General features: G+C 41.3%; 1 protein-coding gene across 6 annotated transcripts in view; it reads left to right on the forward strand.

Annotated features, from left to right (window-relative positions):
* App (amyloid beta precursor protein) overlaps window positions 1–20,181 on the forward strand; it is a 242,250-nt gene extending 222,069 nt beyond the window's left edge. For 3 of the 6 annotated variants that reach the window (XM_046430448.2, XM_046430450.2, XM_046430453.2), the window contains 4 exons: window positions 1,796–1,849; window positions 8,076–8,176; window positions 11,123–11,269; window positions 18,948–20,181. In XM_046430448.2, the coding sequence (XP_046286404.1) occupies window positions 1,796–1,849; window positions 8,076–8,176; window positions 11,123–11,269; window positions 18,948–19,049 (404 nt within the window). In that variant the 3' untranslated portion in view covers window positions 19,050–20,181. The remainder of the gene's footprint in view (window positions 1–1,795; window positions 1,850–8,075; window positions 8,177–11,122; window positions 11,270–18,947) is intronic. The other 3 variants (XM_046430449.2, XM_046430451.2, XM_046430454.2) reach the window with 1 other exon arrangement.
* The last annotated feature ends 3,239 nt before the right edge of the window (window positions 20,182–23,420 follow it).

Raw genomic sequence — 23,420 nt, forward strand, 5'->3', positions numbered from 1 at the left:
CCCCGGGAGGCCACCAGCTCTTCATCCTACAGTTAAAACACAAATGTAATGGCTTCCCACTAGGTCAGATACACGTTTTCTCATCAAATGAGAGTTGGAGTCTGTGACCGCCACCACTCTAAGTTGTGTATTTGCTCCTGTGAGTGTGGTTTGGTGTTCTTAACTGCAAGTGAAGCACATTTGGACCCCTGGTCATCAGGAAATTCTCACAAAGTTCAATAATCCTTCTATCAACTCCATTTTATAAGGAGGAATAAAGTCACATATGCATGTTTTTACACAAGGGAGGGGAAGATGAAACACAAACACAGAGACTTCATTGTTGAAATATATTTGCGAGCTGCAGAAGAAAGTGTGTCTAATTCTAGTGCAAGAAAAAAGTGCCAGAGAACTGTCATCCACCCAAGTCATTATAGGATATTTAATAATAGTCTCTGAAACAGACTCTTAAAGTTATTTGTGCCTTACTACAATTGGAGGTGAGATGTTATCATTTCTATTTCCATGTGGAAGAACCACCTCAGAAGTGACTGCTTACCCAAGGTCGTGGGGGATGATATATAAATGCTGGGTCTGGGTTTAGATGCACCAGAAAGGACAAGTGCTCTCATCTTTGGATGTATTTAAATGTCTCAGTCATCTCAGAAACAAGATTTTCTCATATTTTGAATACTTAGCTTGCTTCTACTTTCTTCCTTCCCCATTCCTGCAGAATTCACAATTGATTGGGGTTCATAATCTCCCGTGTAAATGCTTGGCATATTAGCATCAGTGAGCTGTGCAGTTGAAATTGCCGCTCCAGAGCCATCCCATCAAGCACAGCTTGTGTTCCCTTCACCCCATGTTCAGTTTTCTCACCATCTTCCCTCTGTATATGCCAGACCCTACTGAAGCACTTTTTCTCTGCCCTTGGCTTCATTTGCCCTTTGACCAATTTGTTAATCCTAAAAGCTTTATTTCTCTCTCCCTTCCTTATTTCTTCAAAGACCAGTGTAAGCTCAAGGAAGCATTTTCTGACAGTGAGAACCATTTGGAAATGCCAGATGATGGTGAGCAAGGGTGGGCACTATTGTGCCGCTCACACTGTTTTCTTTGGGTCAGACCCAGAACACATACAAAGGAATAATTGTGAATGTCAACAAATGTAAAAGGAAACAGTCTCACTTCACAGAGTTCAGTGGAATGTCATCTCTCCGATGGAAACCAGCCTTTTAAAAAGAAGAGAGTAAAAGAATCTGTGGTTTTATAAACCTCTTCTACCCTCAAATGAAGGACAAAGTCAATTCACTAACTGACAGATTATCTGGTGAAACTTTGCTCTCCTAATAAATTCATATTTGCATTTTCTCTAGAGATTTAACAGAGGCCTTTTGTAGTTAATTAACTGTAGAAGAAGATAAGACTGGACAGTTGTAAAAGGAGGTATCTTTAAGGTTTTCTGCAGGGTGGGCTGTAATCTATTTTTATTTCTAATCAAAAGCCAAGAAACCATCGCTAAACTGCCTCCGAGGAAAACCCACCCTCCCTCTTCTTTGATGTTGCTTTGTGCCCTGGCGAGTGCTTTTGAGGAAACTAAGGAGACTGGGTTGATTTGTCAATGGTGATAAGGCTTTTGAAGTGGCGCCCCTCCTGTTCCGCGACGCTCATGATTGGCTCACTGAGATTCTTTTCCAGCTGCTTCTTTTTAATAACTTGTTTATTGCACATGCTTTTCCCTGCTGTGCGTTCAGGAGCCACAACTCACCATCTTGATTTGTCTTGTTTGCTTTCTGTGTCTCTTGCTTCCTGCGCCCAGTTGAGCCTGTCGATGCCCGCCCCGCTGCCGACCGAGGACTGACCACTCGACCAGGTATCTGACCCGCCTCCCTCCTGCCTCTCAGCAACTTCTGCTTGAGCAAAACAGGTCCTCTTTCTCCATGATCAGCCTCATAAGTTGCACACATTGCCATACAGAATCTGAAATGACCTTAAAACCAAACTTCATAAAATTCTCCTCACACCTCATTTTCCAAGTTTCTATTTAAGTCATCATCTAGTTTTTGTTTCTGAGCTATCCCTTTGAGACTAAAAAAAAAAAAGCCCTTCTCAAATTTTGGGTTCTTTTCTTTTCTTTTTCTTTTCTTTCTTTCTTTTTTTTTTAATGAAGAGGATTATGTAGAACCAGTCCTCAAAAATGGAAGCCCACACAGGTGCAGACAGTCTGGTGGTGACCTACTTGGTTCCTGCCATAAGCCTGGCTTTCCTTTCTCCTTTGGTCTCCACATGGGTCCTTTTCCAACTAAACTGGGCTCAAGCTTCAGTTAGTTACTAAAGTAGGCAGGACTTTCTGAAAATACCAGAATTGGTGTATCTCCAGAGCCAGAAATACTTTTTCTCTTTTGTGGGTTGTATATACTTACTCCCAATGAGTGGCTAAAATAACACAACAGATGTATATGCAAAATTTTGCAAATAAGCCCTTTTTATTTTTTATTTACAAATGTCATTAATAACAAAATAGACAGTTATTTTTTATCCCAAACATTAAGAAGAAATGCACTCTTCACCCTCTGTTCTCCATTTATCCTATGGTGCGAACTTGGTTTTAAGCATAACATCCCACTACAAGAGACACATGCATGCCTGGAATCTATGCCATACATAGCCTCATCCAGTGGGTAGGACCCATGTGTTCAGAAAATCCGAAAGAAGGGAAATTATTGAATTAAAAAATGTGTATATTCTGGGGAAATATTACTGCCAATAGCACCTGTTTTTCCATATTTTCTTTCTTTTTTACCCTCATAAAGTCCCATGCAGTGGTCAAGGAACAGGAGATTAACCTGCCTTGAAGACATCAACATATGGCTGGGTGTGATGGTGCATACCTGTAACCCCACAAGGGAGGCTGAGGCAGGAGTTCACAAGTTCAAGGCCAGCCTGGGCAACTCAGTGAGACCCTGTCTCAAAGTAAAAAATATATATATTTTTAAAAAGAACTGGGAATGTAGCTCAGTGGTAAAAGCACCCCTGGGTTCAACCCCCAGTACCAAAAAAAAAAAATTTTTAAATCATCAACATACAGAGGTCCACCTTTGCTCCCTATTGAAAGAGCAGCAGGGCCAGAAGTAGACCCTGTCTCTCTTGCTGCCAGTGTATGCTCGTGCCCTGACTGCCTCCAGCACAGTCACGCATGAAGACTCTTGAGAGCCCTTCTTGTGGCGTCTTCCTGCTCTCACGCTGTGATGCAGAGTGGCAGCAGAGACAGCGGAGTGACACGTCCTGACAGCTGATCTCATTGATTTTATGAATCTTGTCTGAAGGGCTTTTAAGGGAACTTAAATTATCGTAAGTCAGAGACAATCTCGGCTGTCCTAATGTCCTCCTTATTGTCAGTGTCACGTAAGTGAATTTCAAGGAGCCACAAGTTGACATTCCCATTTTGCTCAGCCAGTTGTTGAGACTCAAAACAGAGGGTCAGTTCAACTCTAACTGCAGCCAAACCCAGCTCAGGTGGGCCCTTGGCCTTGGGGCATTTCTTCATGGGCTTCTCCTTTTATTTCTAAAAGGAGACACATTTTCCATATGCAAACCTAAGATGTGCAGAAGCACTCACTCAGCCCATTTTCTGAATTGTGTAAGCCAGGCCTGTGTGTTCCTGTCGGAATAGGGGTGACACAACACGGAATGTTTTAAAGTCTGACATGAAAAGGACATTTTTCATACACTGGCAAATAACTAATCTGTTTTTAGACACTAGCTAATGATATCATGGGAGAAAGCCATCCAAAGATCTTTGTTGTACCAATAACAGTATTATTATTCTATTTTGATATTTCACAGCAATCCCTGAATTACATTCTGTGGAGGGTTAAAAGAAATTAAAATGATAAGGTCCCTTCTCTCAGGAGCTTGAGGAATGAAGGAAGGAACCCACTTTACATATTTAGAAAGATGTCATGGAATCTGGAAGGCAGAGAAACACAAAGCTACATCAGGTCCAGCAAGGACATTCTGTGATGTGAACAGATAGAGACTAACCCAAGGGTGTGATAACTGGGGGACTTGCTGAAGATGAGCTTCCAGAGAGGTTGTGAAAGCCGTGAAGCTCATGGATTGACAGGGAGGACAGTTCCATACAGATGAGAGAACGTCCTAGGTCAGGCTTCCTTGTTTACACCATGTAAGACTTGTTACGCCCAACCAGAGAGCATAGATGATGAGAAAGAATGTTCAGATGTGACACGAGGAAGGTTCTGGTGAAGGCGTGTTTATGAACACCATTATTTTCTGGATATCTGTTAGGTCATGTAGAGACCCCAGATTTTTGTGTTGCTAATGAGTCTGTTGAGCATTTAGACTGATTTCCTCAGTTGTTTTGTAGCATTCATTTTGGTTCTTCATCATCATGTTGTGAGGCCACACACTTGAATCTGAGGTACCAAATTATATCTTCAGACTTCAAACCCTTCCCAATTACCCTGCGTCACTATTTCTGAGTAATCACTGTTGTGCTCAGAAACAAGCAAGCCAAAGGGTGTTGGGTTTCTCCCATCTAGTGCTCTACAGTCATGAGGAGGAAAGTGCCTTCTCCTTGATTTTCATATCTGACAAACCAGAAGGTTGTAACTTCTAGCAGGAAGAGTCACATAGGAGCCACAATAATAACAGTATAATTTCTAGGCTGGCTGATACTCCCTTCTGGCTTATTTCCAGAGAAAAATTGACTGTAAAGGACAAGTTATAAGAAAAATACATCAGCAGGCTCTCCATGTGGGGTGGAGAGATCCCCTGAGCTTTAATGGTGTATTATCATCCTTCTCAGTCCTAATCAAGGAACCCACACTGCCCCCAGCTATGTGAAAGGTGTCTACCTCACCCCCAAGTGCACAGCAGGTCCTTCCCTCTCCTGACTTAGATGGAGAATGAGCACTGACCAGCCCAACCCAGAAAAGGCCTCTTGGACTCATGTGAACACAGGCCCCTGCCATTTGTTTAAAACTGCCCAGTGCATGCAGTATCTGCCTGTTATTGATGTTTTCCTGTGTTTCCAAACTTCTTAATTTTTCTTTTATACCAAGGATTTAACCCAGAGGTATTTAATCACTGAGCCACATCCCCAGTACTTTATTTTTTATTTTGAGACAAAATCTCCCTATGTTGCTTAAGGCTTATTAAGTTGCTGAGGCTGTCCTTGAACTTTAATCCTCCTGACTCAGCCTCTTGAGTCACTGGGATTGTACAAGTGTGTACCACCATGTCTGGCTAATTCTTTGGTGAAATTTACTTGGTGTAAAGAAAGTCTTCAGAAAATGATCATACCTGATAAATGAAAATGACCTAGCAAGAGCTCTTTCTGCTGAAAATCTTTCCAACTAATGACCTATAAATGTTCATTATCAGTCATACTGACTTGTTAAATGAATTTCATTTTTTTGATCACCAGAAGTATTCTGTATTATTTCAGAAATAGTATGAACTTAACATAATTTTGAATTGGAGAACTTATTCTTTAGATTTTTTTTTTAGTATAATTGACTCCAAATCTAAAAGGGAAGACTATTCAAGAGGGTTATCTTTAAAATCTTAGAAACAGGGCTGGAGATGTAGCCCAGAGGTAGAACATTTTCCTAGCATGTATGAGACTCCAGGGTCAATCCCCAGATCCACGCCCTCCCCCACCAAAAAAAAAATGATTTTGAAAACATAATCTTAATTATTATATCTCCAGATTCTGATAACAGAAAAAGGATGAATTCCAAAGATGTCACTATTGTTATAGAAGGAAGGATCTCAGATTTTAAAGTTCCTCCTAGGAAGATTAAAAACGTACCACCTGCACCAATGAGAAACGAGTAGTAGTATCACCCTCTATAAAAATCAGTATCAGGAGGTTAGAAGACAGAAAGAGTTGAAGCTTATAAATATTGCTAATAACTTTAAGAAAAAAAGAAGAGAGAGCTCTGCGGTTCTTAGGGTGAGGACTAGCGAACTAGGTCAATTAGAGGACCACAGTTAAAGAGATAAGAAAGGGAAACTCTTGTGCTTTGCTTGTGTCCTTTATGTCTCTATGAACAAGAATGATCTTTAAAAGGAAACTGAGGCCCGAGGTACAGCAAGATGAAAAAAGAAAGTGCTAGGCACTTGTATTAGTTAGCTGTTGCTATATAACAAATAGCCCCAGAGTTTAGCAACTTAAAAGAGCAAGTATTTAGTTTCTTAGTTTTTAACAGCCAGGATTTTTTTGGGTGGTTTAGCTGCATGATTCCAGTTCGGGTCTAATACTGAAGACATTGCCAGAGCTGAGGTTCTCTGAAGGCTTGACCCAAGGATGGTAGGTCTCTTTCCAAGGCGCTCTTTCACATTGCTATGGACACGAACATACCTATCAATCTTCCTAGGACTATAAGACTTCTTGGGCATCCTTACATGGCACCTGGCTTCTCCCACACCAGGTGATCGAGGAAGGAAACATCATTGCTTTTTATGACCTAGTCTCTGAAATCATACACTATCACTTCTCCAATATTTTGTTAATGTAGAAACAAGTCACTGTGTCCAGTCCACACACAGGGTGAGGGAATTACGTTCCTCCTCTTGAAAGGAGCAGTATCAACAAATTCAACTCCTCATGACCCAGACAAACCCCAGAGCAAGAACTTGAAGGTGAACTAGAACCTCTGCCCATGATCTTTTTGGAATTCTGGAGAAGAGGAAGTTAGGAATAGGAGAACAGTTCTGAAAAGAAGAAAGGAGAGAAAGTAGTGTCACCATCTACATGCCATGTGTAGATTGACATTGTTGGCGGGTCTCTTTTGGGATAAGTTACAAAACAGCTGCTTTTTAGGCAGTTGGACAAGAAAACAGGTACATGTCACACCCAGCATGGGTTCCCTGAGCTTTGTCAAATTATGCTGCCTTTCTGTAGCCACACATTCTATGCTATAGGCATGGTGCTTTTCAGTGTTGGCAGGTGTGTGACAAGTTCCACAGCACCTCTTAGTAAGACTGGAAGGGCAATTAGGCCAAGAGCAAGGAATTATTTCCTAGAGGAGCTGAAGGAACTCAGGATATGGAGCTAAGAAGGGAAAGAATCAGCATGACATGTTGCCTCTCCCTGGTGTCTGATAGGCCTCATGAAGGCCATCGTGTGGAAGGCAGGGCACCAGCTTGCTGTGGTGACCCAGGCTGCAGGCCCCAGGGAAAATGGTGTCATCTTAATGTAAGAAAGACCATTCTAGTAGGCAGAACTATCTGATATATTCCCTGTGTCCAAGAAGGAGCTGAGAACCCACCCCTGGATTGAAACACCATAGAGAAAATTATTTTTAAAAGCCCTTTTCATCCTAAAATTTGAATTTTTGATATTTAAATGTTCCAACATGGGAACTGACACTGATCCTTTGTGCTTTCATTTTTGTTTCTAAAATACCTTTGCATTTTGTTTTTAAACCTCTAATTAATATTTGAATAAGGAAATTAATTGTAACAATTGGTGTAAGGATCATATAGCAATCTATAGAGAAGGAAGAGTATTATGTTCTGAAGCTCTATACTCAGCAGAAGAAACACACACACACACACACACTAGAATGCTCAACTAAATAAATTATATAATTTTACAATGCTTCACTGCATAGATACGTGAACATAATTTATTTGTAATTAGAACAAAGCCTCGGAGTAACAGTTCTGTTCTACCAGGTAATTAATGCTCATTTTTTTTCTGAAGAAATGACAGCACATAGAAAAAGGCACATAATAGGCGAGACAATAAGTCCCTAAACCGACATTTTCTAGGAACAAATGCTTGCCAACCTCCCAACCAGCATTTATCTTTTGTCCTCTCCCCACATCCTTTTTAAATTATCACATGTGTTTCAGACTTCTTCGATCTTTAATTTCTTTTTGTTTAAAATAGGCAGCGATTAACCATTTAAATACAGGATGTCATGTTCCTTGAAGAAAGTCCTTAATTACTTTCCTCTAACCTCAATCCTAGAAAGAAGTTTTGAGTAGCCTTAGTCTCATAAAGTTACTGTTTATAGTCAAAACTCATGGATTGTCCTGCATATTTTCATCGTGGCATGATACAGGTTCTGGGCTGACAAATATCAAGACAGAAGAGATCTCTGAGGTGAAGATGGACGCGGAATTCCGACACGACTCAGGATTTGAAGTTCGTCACCAAAAATTGGTATGCCAAATTATTCACCTCTTCCATCTATTGTTTATCTTACCAAAGGACCTGTTATGTCTTGCTCATGCTGTGTGAGGAATCGAATGAAATAAAAGATAAAAACAACAATGAAATGCTTGCCTGTAGGATCCTCATGAAAACTTGAAGAAAAGGGGGCTCTGTTATAGCTCCACCTAGAAGGCAGCTAAATCCATGCAGGGTTTAAAGTAGAATTAATTTCATTATAACAGTCACGTTAATCAGCTTGCACAGTATTCTCTAGGGAAATAGATTTATACAGGTTGATCACCTCTTATCTGAAAATCCGAAATGCTCCAAAACACAATACTTTTTGAATATACTGACATGATGCCCCAAGTGCAAAATTTTATACCATGAAATTTTGTTTCATGCACTAAATTATTAAAACATTATATAAAACTGCCCTCAGGTATATATGAAACATAAATGAACTTTGGGTTTAGAATCAGGTCCTATCCCCAAGATTCCTCATTATGTATATGCAAATATTCCAAAATCCAGAATTTGAAACACTCCTGGTCTCAAACATTTTGGACAGGGGATTCTCAACCTGTAATAGATTTTTTTTTAATATTTTATTTTTTATTTGTAGTTGGACACATACCTTTATTTTATTTATTTATTTTTATGTGGTGCTGAGGATCAAACCTAAGGCCTTTCACGTTTCTATCTGTCCCTCCTGCCCTTCCCTCCTATTCCCTCCACCACTTCCCAGCATTTTAGTTCTCTTACAAGGGAAGAAACCCTGCAGAGGTGGGTGGAATGAGAGAGAGGATCACAATCCCCAATCTTCCCAGCAGTGTCATTCATCAGAAGGTTTGGACAAAGACACAGGCAGCTTCCTTTTCAGACAAAATGGATTTCTTTCCTTTCTCGTGTTAGAATTGGAATAAATACAATAAGGAAACATCTCTTTGCAGGCAGACAGCTCAAATAGTTATATAAAATCTTCACCAAATTCAGATAATATATCCTGGATTATGTTAAGGCTCCTTCTATGTTAGCAATAAGCACAGTGAGGGATTAAATTAATAAAAAGACAGTTTATCACGCATTCAGTAATAATACTTGAGAAATACTTTCAGTCGTTTGTTTTGTGTGTGTGTGTGTGTGTGTGTGTGTGTGTGCGCGCGCGCACGCGCACGCGTGCATACGCGAGTGTCTTTTCAGGTGGCAAATATCTTTCCAATATCCATGAAGTTTATAAACCCTAGTACTAATCTCCAGAATAAATGTTTTTATTGTTTATGCCTTTTCCCTTCCCTCCAAATTACTGTAGCAAATCCAAAACTGACTTGGGATTTGGATTTGCATTTTCACTCTCATTATCTGTTTTGTCAAAAGACATTTACCCTTTGAAGCATGGCTTTCACTTGCAAGTTTAGTTATTGGGAAATCTGAAGTGCTTTTGATCTGGCTGATGCTGAAGAGTTTCAAACAAAAAACTGAGGGAACTGCTGAAGAATTGAGAGCTGATAGGACAGAAAGCTGAAGATGAATGTGCAGATTCACATTTTCCGGAGCCTGTGTCATATAAGCCCTTTTCAGTAATTACACTAAGTCCTGTAATGCGACAGTGACTAATGGTGGTGGCAGCAATTAGGGAAATCAGCTCCCTCTACTGAACTAGTTGATAAGATAATGTACTATAATTAGTGCAATGAATATTACAAAATTACAGTATTTTCTTAAAGACATAGGGGTATGTCCAGACTCATATTTATTTCTGATTACCTCACATTAGTATCATTAGCTAATTAATGACTTCCTTTAATAAATATGTTGATCTAGCATATTTGTTTAGAAAAGGGACTAAGTATGAACAATTCTAATTTGGTTGGAGAGACACCATGCATAACATCCTTCTAGAAATTTGCTTTATGTGCTGTGGCTTATGTGACTATTGTAGATTGCTACAGTAATAGTTTTAGCAATGAAAATCTGTCATTTGACTGTCTTTGAGGCTTTATTGAAAGAATTATCTAAGCCACTGTTTTCACTAACTTCCTTAACAAATGTGTTATATGTTTAGCAATAGTTTTTCTTTTTTTGGTCTAGCATAAGACGCCTTATATAACAAAATGACAAAAGTGGCAGTGTACTTTTATTTTTAAATAGATAACATTGAAAAATAATGACTTGCTTTTGTATACAATCTGAAGAAATGTGGTGCAATAAATTTTTCATACTGAATATTATTTCTTCTTTACAATGTTCTCCAAATTCTTTTTATTTTATCCAAGTAAACAAAAGGATAAAGCAACATTTTTAATTTTGGCCTCTGTAGACAACACCGAGAGCGTGACCTATGTGTGACTGTTAAGAGCCTCTTGGCCTACTACTTTTTCCCTTTGAAATAACATTATGCTTTTAACATGCAGTATGCTTCTCAAGGTTAATTAGAATCTTACTGAATCAGTGTAACTGGAAGTAGGTAATGTGATGTGCTCTTCTGTTTTGGGTTGCTTATTGCTAAGTATTAAACATGTTCCTCTAAAGAAATGAGGACATCTGTGGGTTTGGAAAGTACCTAAGGCAGGGTCACTCAGAGTCGCACATCCGGAATTCCAGTTTAAACTTGCTGTTACTTATGCCGGCCTCCCTTCTTAATCTCCTTGAGTGCCTTCATGGCTGAGATAGGTCCTAGAGCTGCCAGCCTGTTACTTGACAAGAGTTCGCCTGTCACACAAGGTGTCAGGTCCCTGCAGACTTCTGTTTCGACATATGGGGGGAAAGTAGACTTCCCTGCACCTGGAGAAGCCACATGTTGTTCATCACTCTGTAAAATAGGGTTATCATTCTTAGTGACCGACCAACTCAGAGTGTAAGATTCAGTGAGGACAGAGGATATACAAGAACTTTCCACAGACCGCATCCAGCGTCTCTCTCAATTACAATCCTTTCTCTTGATTTGTTTTCAAGGTGTTCTTTGCCGAAGATGTGGGTTCAAACAAAGGTGCAATCATTGGACTCATGGTGGGCGGTGTTGTCATAGCGACAGTGATTGTCATCACCTTGGTGATGCTGAAGAAGAAGCAGTACACATCCATCCATCATGGCGTGGTGGAGGTAGGTAAACGTGGAGGCATGTTTGCTAGCAGAAATTAAGGAAGACCCAAGGGAAATTAGGCTGAGCATTGGTCTAAGGATCAAGTGTTCCTCCATGGTGCTCAGATTGCAGCTACTCGTCTCTTGCTGGTTTTTATTCATTCCACCATACTGTGAATATTATGCTGAATATTATGATTTTTATCAAAATTACCAGGTGCGGTGGTGAATGCCTCTAATCCCAGAAACTCAGGAGGCTGAGGCAGAACAATTGCAAGGTTAAGGCCAACCTCAGCAACTTGGGGAGACCCTAAGCACCTTAGTGAGACACTGTCTCAAAACAAACAAAAAAAGGGGGGCTGGGATGTAGCTCAATGTTTAAGCATCCCTGGGTTCAATCCCTGGTACCAAAAAGCAAAACAAACAGAATTACCAAAATAACACTAATAATAATGCCTGGCTTAAAAAACTATGATTACACTTAAGCCTTTTTTAAAACAAACAAGCAGACAACAAAAATAGTATCAGAAATTAGGAAAAGGAAAAATAAATAGACGGTTGCTTTTAAAAAAAATTACTAAACACACTTATTCCTATTTTTTTTTCCTTTAAATAATCTGGTCTCTAAATAAAACCTGGTAAAGATAAAGGTTACTAATTTTCAGTAATGATCCTTATCTTTAAAATTCTGCAGGGAGGGCTGGGGTTGTGGCTCAGCAGTAGAGTGTTTGCCTAGCACATGCGAGGCCCTGGGTTCAATCCTCAGTACCACATAAAAATAAATAAACAAAAATAAAGGTGTTGTGTCCAACTACAACTGAAAAATAAATATAAAAATAAATTCTTCAGGGAATCACTTTTGTACCAAGTACAAAGTGTATAATTGTGACTTAGGATGCTGTTCCCCCTATTACTCTGCACTTCCACCTGAAAAACCCTAGTTTCAGGATGCTAATACAATAGCCCTGGGGGTGGTGAGAAGACACACCAGTGATCATCGCAATCACTACATGATTATGCTTTTGTAATCTTCCTCCCCAAAGGCCAGTCTGACTAACAGGAGTATACACACAGAAGGCGTGGGATACACCAAGGGAACAGAATGGCTACAATGTTCAAATATGATTCCATACAGGAGAGAGAGAGGGGGAGAAGGAAAGAGAGATTTACAAATAAGTTCTTTTATGCATTTAAAATGCAGCTTTGGTGAGAAAAAAAATTAAAATCTCATAGTTTGTGTAACTTGTTAGGGTGAATTAATACATATTTGAGAGGTTTTTAGAGCTACAAGAGAACCCAGTGATCAAATTAATCTTCTAATCTTGGCCTTAGAAGTATCCACACAATGTGAAACTTAATTAGGATCAAGGTCAAAGTCCAGAGATTCCCAGCCAGTGAAACATCTCTCACTAACTCCAAGAAACTGTGCTCCAAACTGCTCTCTGGAGGAGGGCAAGGACAGTTTAAATAAAGTAAATTTGTAACTAAGTCAGAAATCTCACTTTGGGGGGCACTTGTAGTCTCCACAGACAACTGGGTCACAGGAGCTGCTGATGCGATTTCTCTGTTGGTGCTGGTGTGGATGCATTAAAGAGCAGTGTAATGAATGAAACCCAGGAGGGAGGGAACTGAGTGATCCACAGTCCAGGGCAGGAACACTGTAAACAACAAGAGGCAGGAAGTCTGAGATCCTGTGTGGGTGGGGGGTTTCTTCGGGGACTTCTCTCCTTGGCTTAAAGATGGCCACTTCTCCATGCAACTTCACACTCTTCCCATGTCCCTCTCCCCTTTCTTTTATGGACATCAGTTATGCTGGATGAGGACCCACCCTGAGGATGCCACTTATCCTTAAGTATCTCTTTAAAGTCCTGTCCAAATAGAGCCACACAGCCTGGTGTGGGGCAGGGGCGGGTGTTAGGACTTTAACGTGGATTTAAGGCAAATACAGTTCAGTCCAAGACAACCTAGGGATGCTGTGCAGAATGGCAGCGCCTCTATCAGGGCTCCCCTGCATGGCAGTGTGAGACTCACGCATTTGTCTAAGAGGACACATCCTGGGTCCCATAAGGAAGAATTTCCCAGTACGACAAGGCTCAGAATCTGAGTATTAAAAGAGCCCCAATGTCCCTACCTGCATCTGACATAGAGCCAGGTACGAGCCTGGAACACTGTGTTCCCACTCTTCCTTTTGGTCACTCTCTATGCAAACCTTACGAATAGAAAATGTTCTCTCTTCTCTCCAAGACAGCTAGTTGCCTCACAAGCACCCTTCCTACCGTCAGGGTCAGCTGCCGAGAACTGTCTCCTTGGAATTGTCAGAGGAGTTGATACTTGGACCCAGATTCTGAAAAGAAATTAATTTTTAAGCCAGAGGCAAGGTACTTGTGGTCTCGACTTGAGACTGACTAAAACCTGTCTGGATTGAGTGCCCCGTTCCGTTCTGTTCATTTTATTTCCTCTCACCTCCTTTGTCCTTAGAGAAGGACTTGTCGGGAGCCAGGAAACTGTCCCTCCTTCCTTTCCCCGGCCTGTTTCTGCCTTTGTGCTGCTCTGTGTCCTCTGCATGGCCAGCAGCATTGGACTGGAACTTACTGAGGTGCCATCCTCACCTCCCTTCAGGAACATATCCTCTGGCTGGGGTGGGACAACTCGGATGCCAGGAGCTGTGACCCAGCAGTGGCACCATCCTGTGGGACAGAGTGCTGTGGGTGAGAGTGCCCTGGAGTCTGCACTGGATGGGACTGATCCTCCTGCAAGTATCTCTGCCTCCCTTTGGTGGCTCCTCACACTCAAGGACAATCGGCCCTCCATATCCACAGGTCCAACCAACCACAGATTGAAAATATTTGCAGAAAAAAATGATTATTTTTTATGTAGTAAACATTGTCATTTCTTCCCCAAGCAAATGGAGTATAGCAACTCTTCACATAGCGTTTGCATCATATTGGGTACTATAAGTCATAAAGAAATGATATACTGGAGGTGTGGGGGGGTTATGCAAATGCTGTACCACCTGGTATAAGGGACATGAGCATCTGTGGAGTTGGGCCTTGAAACCAACCCCCTGTGGATACTGAGGGACCACTGTACATGGAGGTGCCTTTATTTCCGTCCCAGGATAACCTTTAATGAGTGGCCCTGCTTTACCAAGAAAAAGAAAAGGAGCAATGAGCACAGGCAGAGGGACTGGCCTCGGTCACCCCAGGCAGAATGCTGTCGCACTCCAGCATGAGGGCAGCTGTGGTCTCCAGGACCTACCCTCCTTCTTAGACTGGAAGACCCTGCAGCAGACCACAGAGATGAATCTAGGGGGAAATGTAAAGAGGTGTGAGCAGTGGGAAATGAGCAGTTGTTAGTTCTGTTTTTTAAAAATAAGCAGTTGGTGCTGATTTAGTGATGACTTCACCAGGAGGCCAGAGATGCATTCCATCAGCCGTTAGCTATGCTTTCACAAGGAGGCAACTGTGCTTTATTTTTGCCACAAGCAGTGACGCGGTGGCCCTTATTATGCCATTTTCCAGATGTGCCCACTGTATTGGAGCTTCTCTCGCCTTTCTGAGAATCCCAGTGCTGGTCAAATTATCCACCCTGCTCCTGTGTAAACAGCCCTGCAAAGCACTGACCCTGTGTTCTGTCTAATGTTGTAGCTCTTCCTACCACTCCTCCAGGAGTCTTCATCTTTAATCAGATGAGGGCACAAAATCTCTTTGGTAGGGTGTAGAAGAATCTTCCTTTCACAGATCTGATGATGGGAACACCGGAAATCTCCTCACCCCCACACCCCAGTCATCTCCTTAGTGACCTAAATAAGGAGAGTTGCTTATTTAGCTTTTTATGGAGTCGTGGCATGTGACTTCTCTCCTGAGGAATGTGCTGACATACTGGTGACATCATGGCCATATGCAAGATGTCCTTAAAGGACTCTGGCAAGAAGGTGACCGACCAGGATGGAGGTACTTGGTGGCCACTAACATTGGTGTCCTAGAGCAGTTCGCAGAAGTAATCAGGTTAAACAGGAAGCGAAGGTCAGAAAAGTGAGGGTGGGCCCTTGAGGCACAGGTGGCTTCATTGAAGAGCAGAAAAAGAAAGTGGCAGGTGGAGGAAGCCTTAAAATGATCACAAAGAGCCTCCCATGGAGTTCCTGAGCCTTCCTGAGAATTGCTTGCTGTTGGCAATAAGTGTAACTCAGTTACTTATAAGGAGATTGTAATTAAGAAAGGTGTTGTATTCAAGAAAGTGGACCCGTGTACAGTGGAGCAGAAAACCAGCCTGGGAGGGCTCGAGGAGAATGAATCACCACACTGCTGACCCATGGCAAGTTCTTGCCTTTGCATATGGCCAGCGCTTCAATGTTGTTGGCTCTCTCGCTAGAATGTGTGCTGTGGTCCTCTTCCCCTCCTCTACTTGTCCACCTCTGTGGCCTAAAATGGAAACTTTTAGGGCCTGGGGTCCTGCTCTTTTGCCTAACTCAGTGCCATTTGTAAAGGACATGCGTTTGCACAATCCTGCTGGTGGCCAAACATAATAAACTGTCACCGTGGTATTCACTGCCCCTCCTCCAAGTTTACATCTTGCAGCACACACACCAGAGGCAGTGCACTAGGATAACTTGCAACTAAGGAGACCCAAGCAGAATTTTGTCTCTGTCATCTAGTAGTTGAGCTATAAATTCCTCTGGGTCGAGTGAAGGAATAAATGGCTCCAAAGAATCAAGATCAGGGAGAAAGCTCTAGGAAGGGGACATAAGCCAAGGAGTATTCACAGGTTCTACTCAGGAGCTGAGCATGTAGCTCAGAGGCAAAGCTCTTGTCTAGCATGCACAAGGCCTTGGGCTCCAAACCCAGCACCACAAAAAGAAAAAGGAAAGAAAGTTCTACTCAAAGTTAGTTAGTTTGGGACAAAGCAGATCTGACTGGGCTCTGCTCTTGCAGTGTGTACCTGCAGGAGTTGAAGCCCTGCTATGGTGCTATGCAGGAGCCCCAGGTCTCAGAAAGACACAGTGCATTGCACAGAGTACCACATGCAGCTTTCAGATGAGTTGCTTCTGCTGTCCAGTCCAGGAGTCAGGAGAGAGTATTCAGAGTGGTATGCGAGTGTGTGTTTGCATCTCAGCAAGTGGCAGATGCTCCTGCCTTGAAGACTCTGCCCCTGGCTTCATTGTTGCATCAGTCCTTCCAGAACAAGCGCCAGGAGCTCAAGCTGCCTCCGCTCAGCTTTAAGGGAAATGATGGTGTTTAAGAGAACAGTGGTGCTCATGCAGAGGCCCAGTTGCACAGGGTTGTAAAGCAGTGGCCCTTGCATGGTGGCCCACATCAAGGCTGCAACTTCAGTCACGAGGAAGAGACTTGCTGCAGAGGTTTATCCATCCCAGGTTTATCCATCAACATGGGTGCTCAGATTTTTGCTCCTCATTTTCAAGGGGTTTGGGATTTAAAAAAAGATATAACCCAAACTTGTTGGGTGCCATTTGTAAAACCAATCCCTTTTCCTGAGGCGCCTGAGCCCTCTGAGCTCTGAGGGCCAACCCACCCCAAGGTCGAAATAGCAAAATACAGCTCCCTTCCCAGCAGCCAGGGGTGCAAGGATTAGCAAGTAGAACCATGGCTAAGAGACAGGAAGGCTGGAAGTGTGGACTGCACACCAGCCTCTGAGCCATGCATTTCTGGCTGGACTCTCCTAGGTGTTTGGCCTTGGAGTTTGAAGAGGAGATAGGAAGATGAAATTGCCAGGTGTTCTGCTGCCCTTGATGAATATAAATGGTTGTTGAGAATGATGTGCCTCCTGGAGGAGATAAAAATATAACATTCTTCACAGTGAAGCAGCCCATCATTTTTTGTAAATTCAGAAACAGCAGTTTTGTCCCTATTTTCCAAAGCAAGATAATTTTTTTGAACCCTGGCATTCTTCAAAATCTCAGTTAAGATGCTCAAGTTTGAGTGGCACACTGCTGCAGGCAGGCTGTTCCCTGTTGATCAGATTTGGAGAGGGAATGAAGTCTCTAATTATTGGTGCGAATCTTCAATGATGGATTTTAACTTGTAAGCCTATGGCTAATTACACAGTTGCCAATTAAAGCCAGGTGACCTCATTTGTTGACAACAGTGCAGATCAAAGGAAGCAGGAAGCGGTGGGGAAAACATCTGTGAATGACTCCCCTGGGACAGTGATGCTGGGCATCATTTGAGCAGTCCCCTGAGTGCTGGCTCTCCGTTAGTGCCTGTCAGTGGTACTGTTCTAAGGGGAAATGTCCGGGCCTGAGAGAGGACTTGGCTACAGGAGAACACGGCAGCCCTGCTGTGTCTTCCACAGATGGAAACTCAAGGATCAGGGAACAGAATGAGGCAAGGTGGGGTCAGACATGGTTGCCTGCAGGCAGTGGGGGATGGGGCAATTAGATGGACACATCTTTTAAGTCTGGATGGCTTATGACCATTCTACACCATCCCTGAAGAGACACCATGTGCCCTCTGGCATTTTGCCTTCATTGAGTTCAGTGGGACAGCTGTTGGTGCCTGAATTATGCCACAATTATTGGTTGTGTCGGTGGGGGGGTGGGGGGGAGGGAAGCTGGGGAAGATGCTGAATGTCACTTGGCGAGGCTCAGTGATGGGAAACAGGCCTGCAGGGTCCTGGAGGTTTGGTGGGAGCCCAGGTCCATCGTGCACAGAATAGAAAATGCCCCTTCAGAGGAAGCTCCTTTTCTATGGAAAAGATGTTTCTTCATCCTGATTATATATTTGTGTCATTCTCTTTATCTTACAGTGGTTTTACAGAACAGAAAGTTGTTTAAAATAAGCTATTATTAAGCAGTACCTCCTCTCCTCTGTGGACTGGGAGAGAGAGCTATAGCAAATAGAGTAGAAATAAGAACAGCAGCACCCCTGGTTAAAGGGGTAAGTGCCCTGCACAATCTGCAGAGAGTAACTGCCTCACGCAACCCTGCCAGGCACTGAGAGTAAGGAGATAAATGTTCACAGCCTCTGACCTTCTTAGAAGCAGAGCACTAGTGCTCAGTGTAAACACATGCACATACCCCAAGTATATTAATCTACAGCAGCATGTCCTTAATGTTTTTCCTTTTTTCCTGTGCTAAATAAATGCTCCTATGATTTGCATATATCATTAAATATTCTCAGATCTCTCTTTAACACTTTCACAAATATAAAATTTGATGGAACCAGGAACAGATTAAAATAAGCATGGGAAGATACATGGCAGTCCAGGAAGTTGAGGGATTTTTTCCTACACAGTGTCATTCAAATAGCATACTTTGCTGATCCCTCTCTGTGATATTCTTGCATTTTTTTTATAGCTTACCACCCACCTTCAAGTAAAACAGTCCTCCAGCATGGCTGTTTGTACTATTGTAACCAACAGGAAAGAAGTAAAAAAAAAAAAAAAAGTCAACCTCAATAAATTTGCCTAATTAGTGTTGGGTTAAGGGAGCAAAAGTAACCACTGGGCCTGATACTGGCCTGAGTCCACGTGTAAACATGTCAGCACCACCTGGTGGTTGTATGGAGCATCTGCATAACACATAGGCAAAGGCTTTCTGCTGGGATGTCAAAAGAGGAGAAAATCATGGTAAAAGAAGAGTACTGTGCACTTTATCTTTTTACAGCTTTAGCAGTGCTGTGTGCATTTTTAAGGGATTTGTTTATATATTTATTTTAATGCCATTCTCATACTTGCTTCTCAGGTTGATGCTGCTGTGACCCCAGAGGAGCGCCACCTCTCCAAGATGCAACAGAATGGCTATGAGAATCCAACTTATAAGTTCTTTGAGCAGATGCAGAACTAGACTACCGCCACAGCAGCCTCTGAAGTTGGACAGCAAAACCATTGCTTCACTACCCATCGGTGTTCATTTATAGAATAATGTGGAAAGGAACAAACCCTTCTGTTTTATTATTTGCTCATTATCGCCTTTGACAGCTGTGCTGTAACACAAGTAGATGCCTGAACTTGAATTAATATACAGATCAGTAATGTATTCTCTCTCTCTCTTTACATTTTGGTCTCTACACTACATTATTAATGGGTTTTGTGTACTGTAAAGAATTTAGCTGTATCAAACTAGTGCATGAATAGATGCTCTCCTGATTATTTATCACATACATAGCCCCTTAGCCAGTTGTATATTATTCTTGTGGTTTGTGACCCAATTAAGTCCTACTTGAAATATGCTTTAAAAAAAATCGATGGGGGATGCTTCATGTGAACGTGGGAGTTTAGCTGCTTCTCTTGCCTAAGTATTCTTTTCCTGATCACTATGCATTTTCAAAGTAAACATTTTTAAGTATTCCAAATGATTTAGAGAGTTTTTTCCACAACTGCATTTTACTGTACAGATTGCTGCTTCTGCTATATTTGTGATATAGGAATTAAGAGGATACACGTTAATTTCTTTGTGCCTGTTTTATGCGCACACATTAGGCATTGAGAATTTGAACTTTTTTTGTCCATGTATCTTTGGATCTTTGATATAAAAAAAAGAAAAAAAAAAGAATCCCTGTTCATTGTAAGCACTTTTATGGGTGGGGGGTGGGATGCTCTGCTGTTCTCCAATTACCAAGAATTCTCCAAAAACTTTTCTGCAGGATGATTGTACAGAATCATTGCTTATGCCATGATAGCTTTCTACACTGTATTACATAAATAAATTAAATAAAATAACCCTGGGCAAGACTTTTCTTTGAAAGATGACTATAGACATTAGTCAGAATAATATTGGAATGTGGGCGGGGGGAGAAGCAAACTCAATTTCCTTTTTCTAATCTAAAACATTTTATTTATGATATCAAAAGAAGATGAAATGAGGGGCAAAATAAGGGAAAGGAGAAGGCATGCCCAGGCAGACCCTTCTTTAAAGATTTGTCTTTTTATTTGTATAAAATGGTGTTTTCATGTAAATAAACACATTCTTGGAGGAGTGCCATTGTGCTGGTGTGAATGATTCTGTGGCAGTGATCTCGACTATTTAGTGATCTGAAAGCTAGTGAGAAATCTGCCCGTGTTGGGCATTCACACCTCCTGTGTCATGTACATGAGAGTCTGAGTAGGAAATTGGGGACAATGTGCATCTCCCCAATGCTACTAAAATATTGCGCAGACCTGATTAGCAGTTTGAACTTGTTATAAGGATTGTGCTGCCATACTTTCATCCTTAAGTTTGTCCCAAATGGGAGACAAGAAATAAAAGTTCCAGGTAAATAAAAACGAAGGCCAGCTGATACTTATCCTTATGCAGAATTTCTTAACCTTGGCACATTTTATAAGGAATAATTATTTTTGTTTTGTTTTGGAGAGCTGAGCATTGTAGGATAATTGTTCAGAAGCATCTACCTATTTACAATCAAAAATGTCTCCAGACATTGCCAAAAGTCCCTTAGGGAGCATAGTTGTTCCCTATTGAGAACCCCTGTGCTGTAGTTTAATGTCATATGTACGTAGTTTTTTATGAAGAACCCTATCTATCACAGTTTTAAGGCAGCTACAACAGAAGACCATACACTGGGTGCTTAAACCACACACATTTACCTCTCCAGTCCCAGAGGCCAGCAGTGCAAGCTCAGGGCCCCAGCAATGAGGATTTTTTTCCTGGTCCACAGATGGCTGCCTCTTACTGTTTAGTGACATGGTGGGGAGGAAAGGTTCTGGTCTTTCATCTTACATTGACATTAATGCCATTGTGAGGTCTCTACTCCTGTATTACCTCCCAAGATCCCACCTTCACATACAATTGGTAACTAGGGTTTCAGCATGAATTTTTTTTTGGGGGGGGGCATCCTCAGTTCATAGCAGCATCTGACTATTCCAAAGGTCAGAGAACATCATCCCTACTTTTACTGTGTTGTGCCATCTTCAGTGATCAAGAATCAGTCAAGCACATTGTAACTCTATTGCAACCTTTTAAACTAAAACACTAAGCCAGAAAATCCAAATTGTTTCATATCGCTCCAAGTATGAAGACCCAACTAAAACTCATGGAGTATATCCATTGAGAACAAAACAGTCATAAGAACTGTATATATGACATTATGCCCCTCATCCTGTTAGGGGCAATTAGACCTGACTGCTCTATGAAGATATGTACACATGGCAGATTATATGTATAAGCTACAATTCCATTTTGCCTGGCCCAAAGAGAGGTCACTGGCTAAGGGGAAATTAACCCTAACACAACAGTCATTTCTAATGACACCAATGAAATGAAACCTCACTCTCAAACATGGTGCTCTCTGACACATCACTCCCAGGCTAACTTTCAATTGTAACCATAAGCTGTAGCTGAGATCATTTCAAAACTAGTAGGAAAAAAATCCAAAATCCACATATATGATATAATATATATATATGCTACATAATCTTATATGTAATACAAGTATATAATACATGTTATATAAAATAATTACATATATAATGTATATGTTTTATATATACATGTAAAACATTGAAATTATGAAAAGACAGTACTTTATAATCTTGGTTCTTCAACTAAGAGATATTGATAAGACTCTCCAGATGGTCTGTGGATTAATCAATAAATAAGTTACACAAAACTAAAGTTCTGCCAAACAGAATTATGGAAGTAGCTGTCCAGGCCAAGATCAATGAGATCTGGAGGAACTCTGATGGGGCTGATGGATGAGAAACAGCATCTCAGTATAGTTTTAATTTGTGTTTATGCCATGAGTAACGTTAGATATTTTTCCAGTTTTAAGAGTTATTCTATAGCTCAAGTTTTTCAGTTTATGTCTTGTTTGGGACTTTACAGCCTACTTTACTGTCAGGACTGCAACTCCTGCTGAGTGTTTCCAGTTGCCTGGGAAGTCTTTGTCCACCTCTTTTATTTTCAGCTTTTCCTTTTTCTTTTTTTTAATATTTATTTTTTAGTTGAAGTTGGACACAATATCTTTATTTATTTCTTTTTATGTGGTGTTGGGGATCGAACCCAGAGCCTCGCCTGTGCTAGGCAAGCGCTCTACCGCTGAGCCACAACCCAGCCCAATTTGTAGCTTTTTCAATAGCTGCATTTTAAGTATCTCTATTATCTACAGCATATAGCTGTGTTTTGGCCATATGAGCCAACTTGAAAATCTTTAATAGGCAAGAGGGGCCCATCCAGTTTTATTGATATAATTCCTATATAGGCTCTCAATTCTATTAAATCTTATACTGTCATTACTAAGTATATTTTCTGTGTCTCTCCAGGAGACACAGGGATTCTCTTGTATTTTTTTAAATGGTTTATATGCAGCTTTTACATGTTTAACTTCCCTAATCCAAAATCCAAAAATCCAAACCCTGAAATGCTCCAAAATCTGAAACTCTGGTGGGTGAATGTGTTTTTTGTTGTTGTTTGTTTGTGTGTGTGTGTGTGTGTGTGTGTGTGTGTGTGTGTGTGTGGTGATACTGGGAATTGACCCCAGGGCATCACACATGCTAGGCAGCTGCTCTACCAGTGAGCTCTTCAGATGCAACCAACCCCCATGTCAAACATTTTGAGCACTAACTATTACCATAGGTAGGAAATGCCGTACCAATGAAACTTTGTTTGTTAATAACTTACTTAAAATATTGTATAAAATCACCTAAGAGATATTGATAAGACTCTCCAGATGGTCTGGGGATTAATCAATAAATAATTTACACAAAACTGAAGTTCTGCCAAATTGAATTATGGAAGTAGCTGTCCAGATAAGACCTAGATAAAATTAATAAACTTCATGTTGAGAATTGGGTCCCATTATACACACACACACACACACACACACACACACACACACACATATTCATACATACACACAAATACTCTAAAATCCAAAAGGAAACAGCCTGAATCCAAACACTTGAGGCCCCCAGCATTTGGAATCAGGGGTCCTAAACCTGTGTTTTGATCCTGGTGGTCGCTTCTGTACCAGTGCCTTCAGCAGTTCTCTCACTCCCTTCTGTTCTTTTTTGTTCTTCCCCTTTACTTGCCGACTGTCTGTCTTTTTCTAAATGACATTCTTTGACTCCCAACTATTGCCTATAAATAGTGGTCTCACCTACTTACCTTTGCTCTCCCTTTCCCCAATTTTTTCACCTAAACATTAGTTCTGCTTGATCCATACATAGCATTTATACGCTTTCCTTCAACCATGAGCCTACTCTGATTCCATCTTAGCTT

This window comes from Marmota monax, unplaced genomic scaffold (genome assembly GCF_021218885.2).
Source record: "Marmota monax isolate L192 unplaced genomic scaffold, Marmota_monax_Labrador192_F-V1.1 WCK01_AAM20220418_F8-fsc00016, whole genome shotgun sequence".
Classification (NCBI taxonomy): domain Eukaryota; kingdom Metazoa; phylum Chordata; class Mammalia; order Rodentia; family Sciuridae; genus Marmota; species Marmota monax.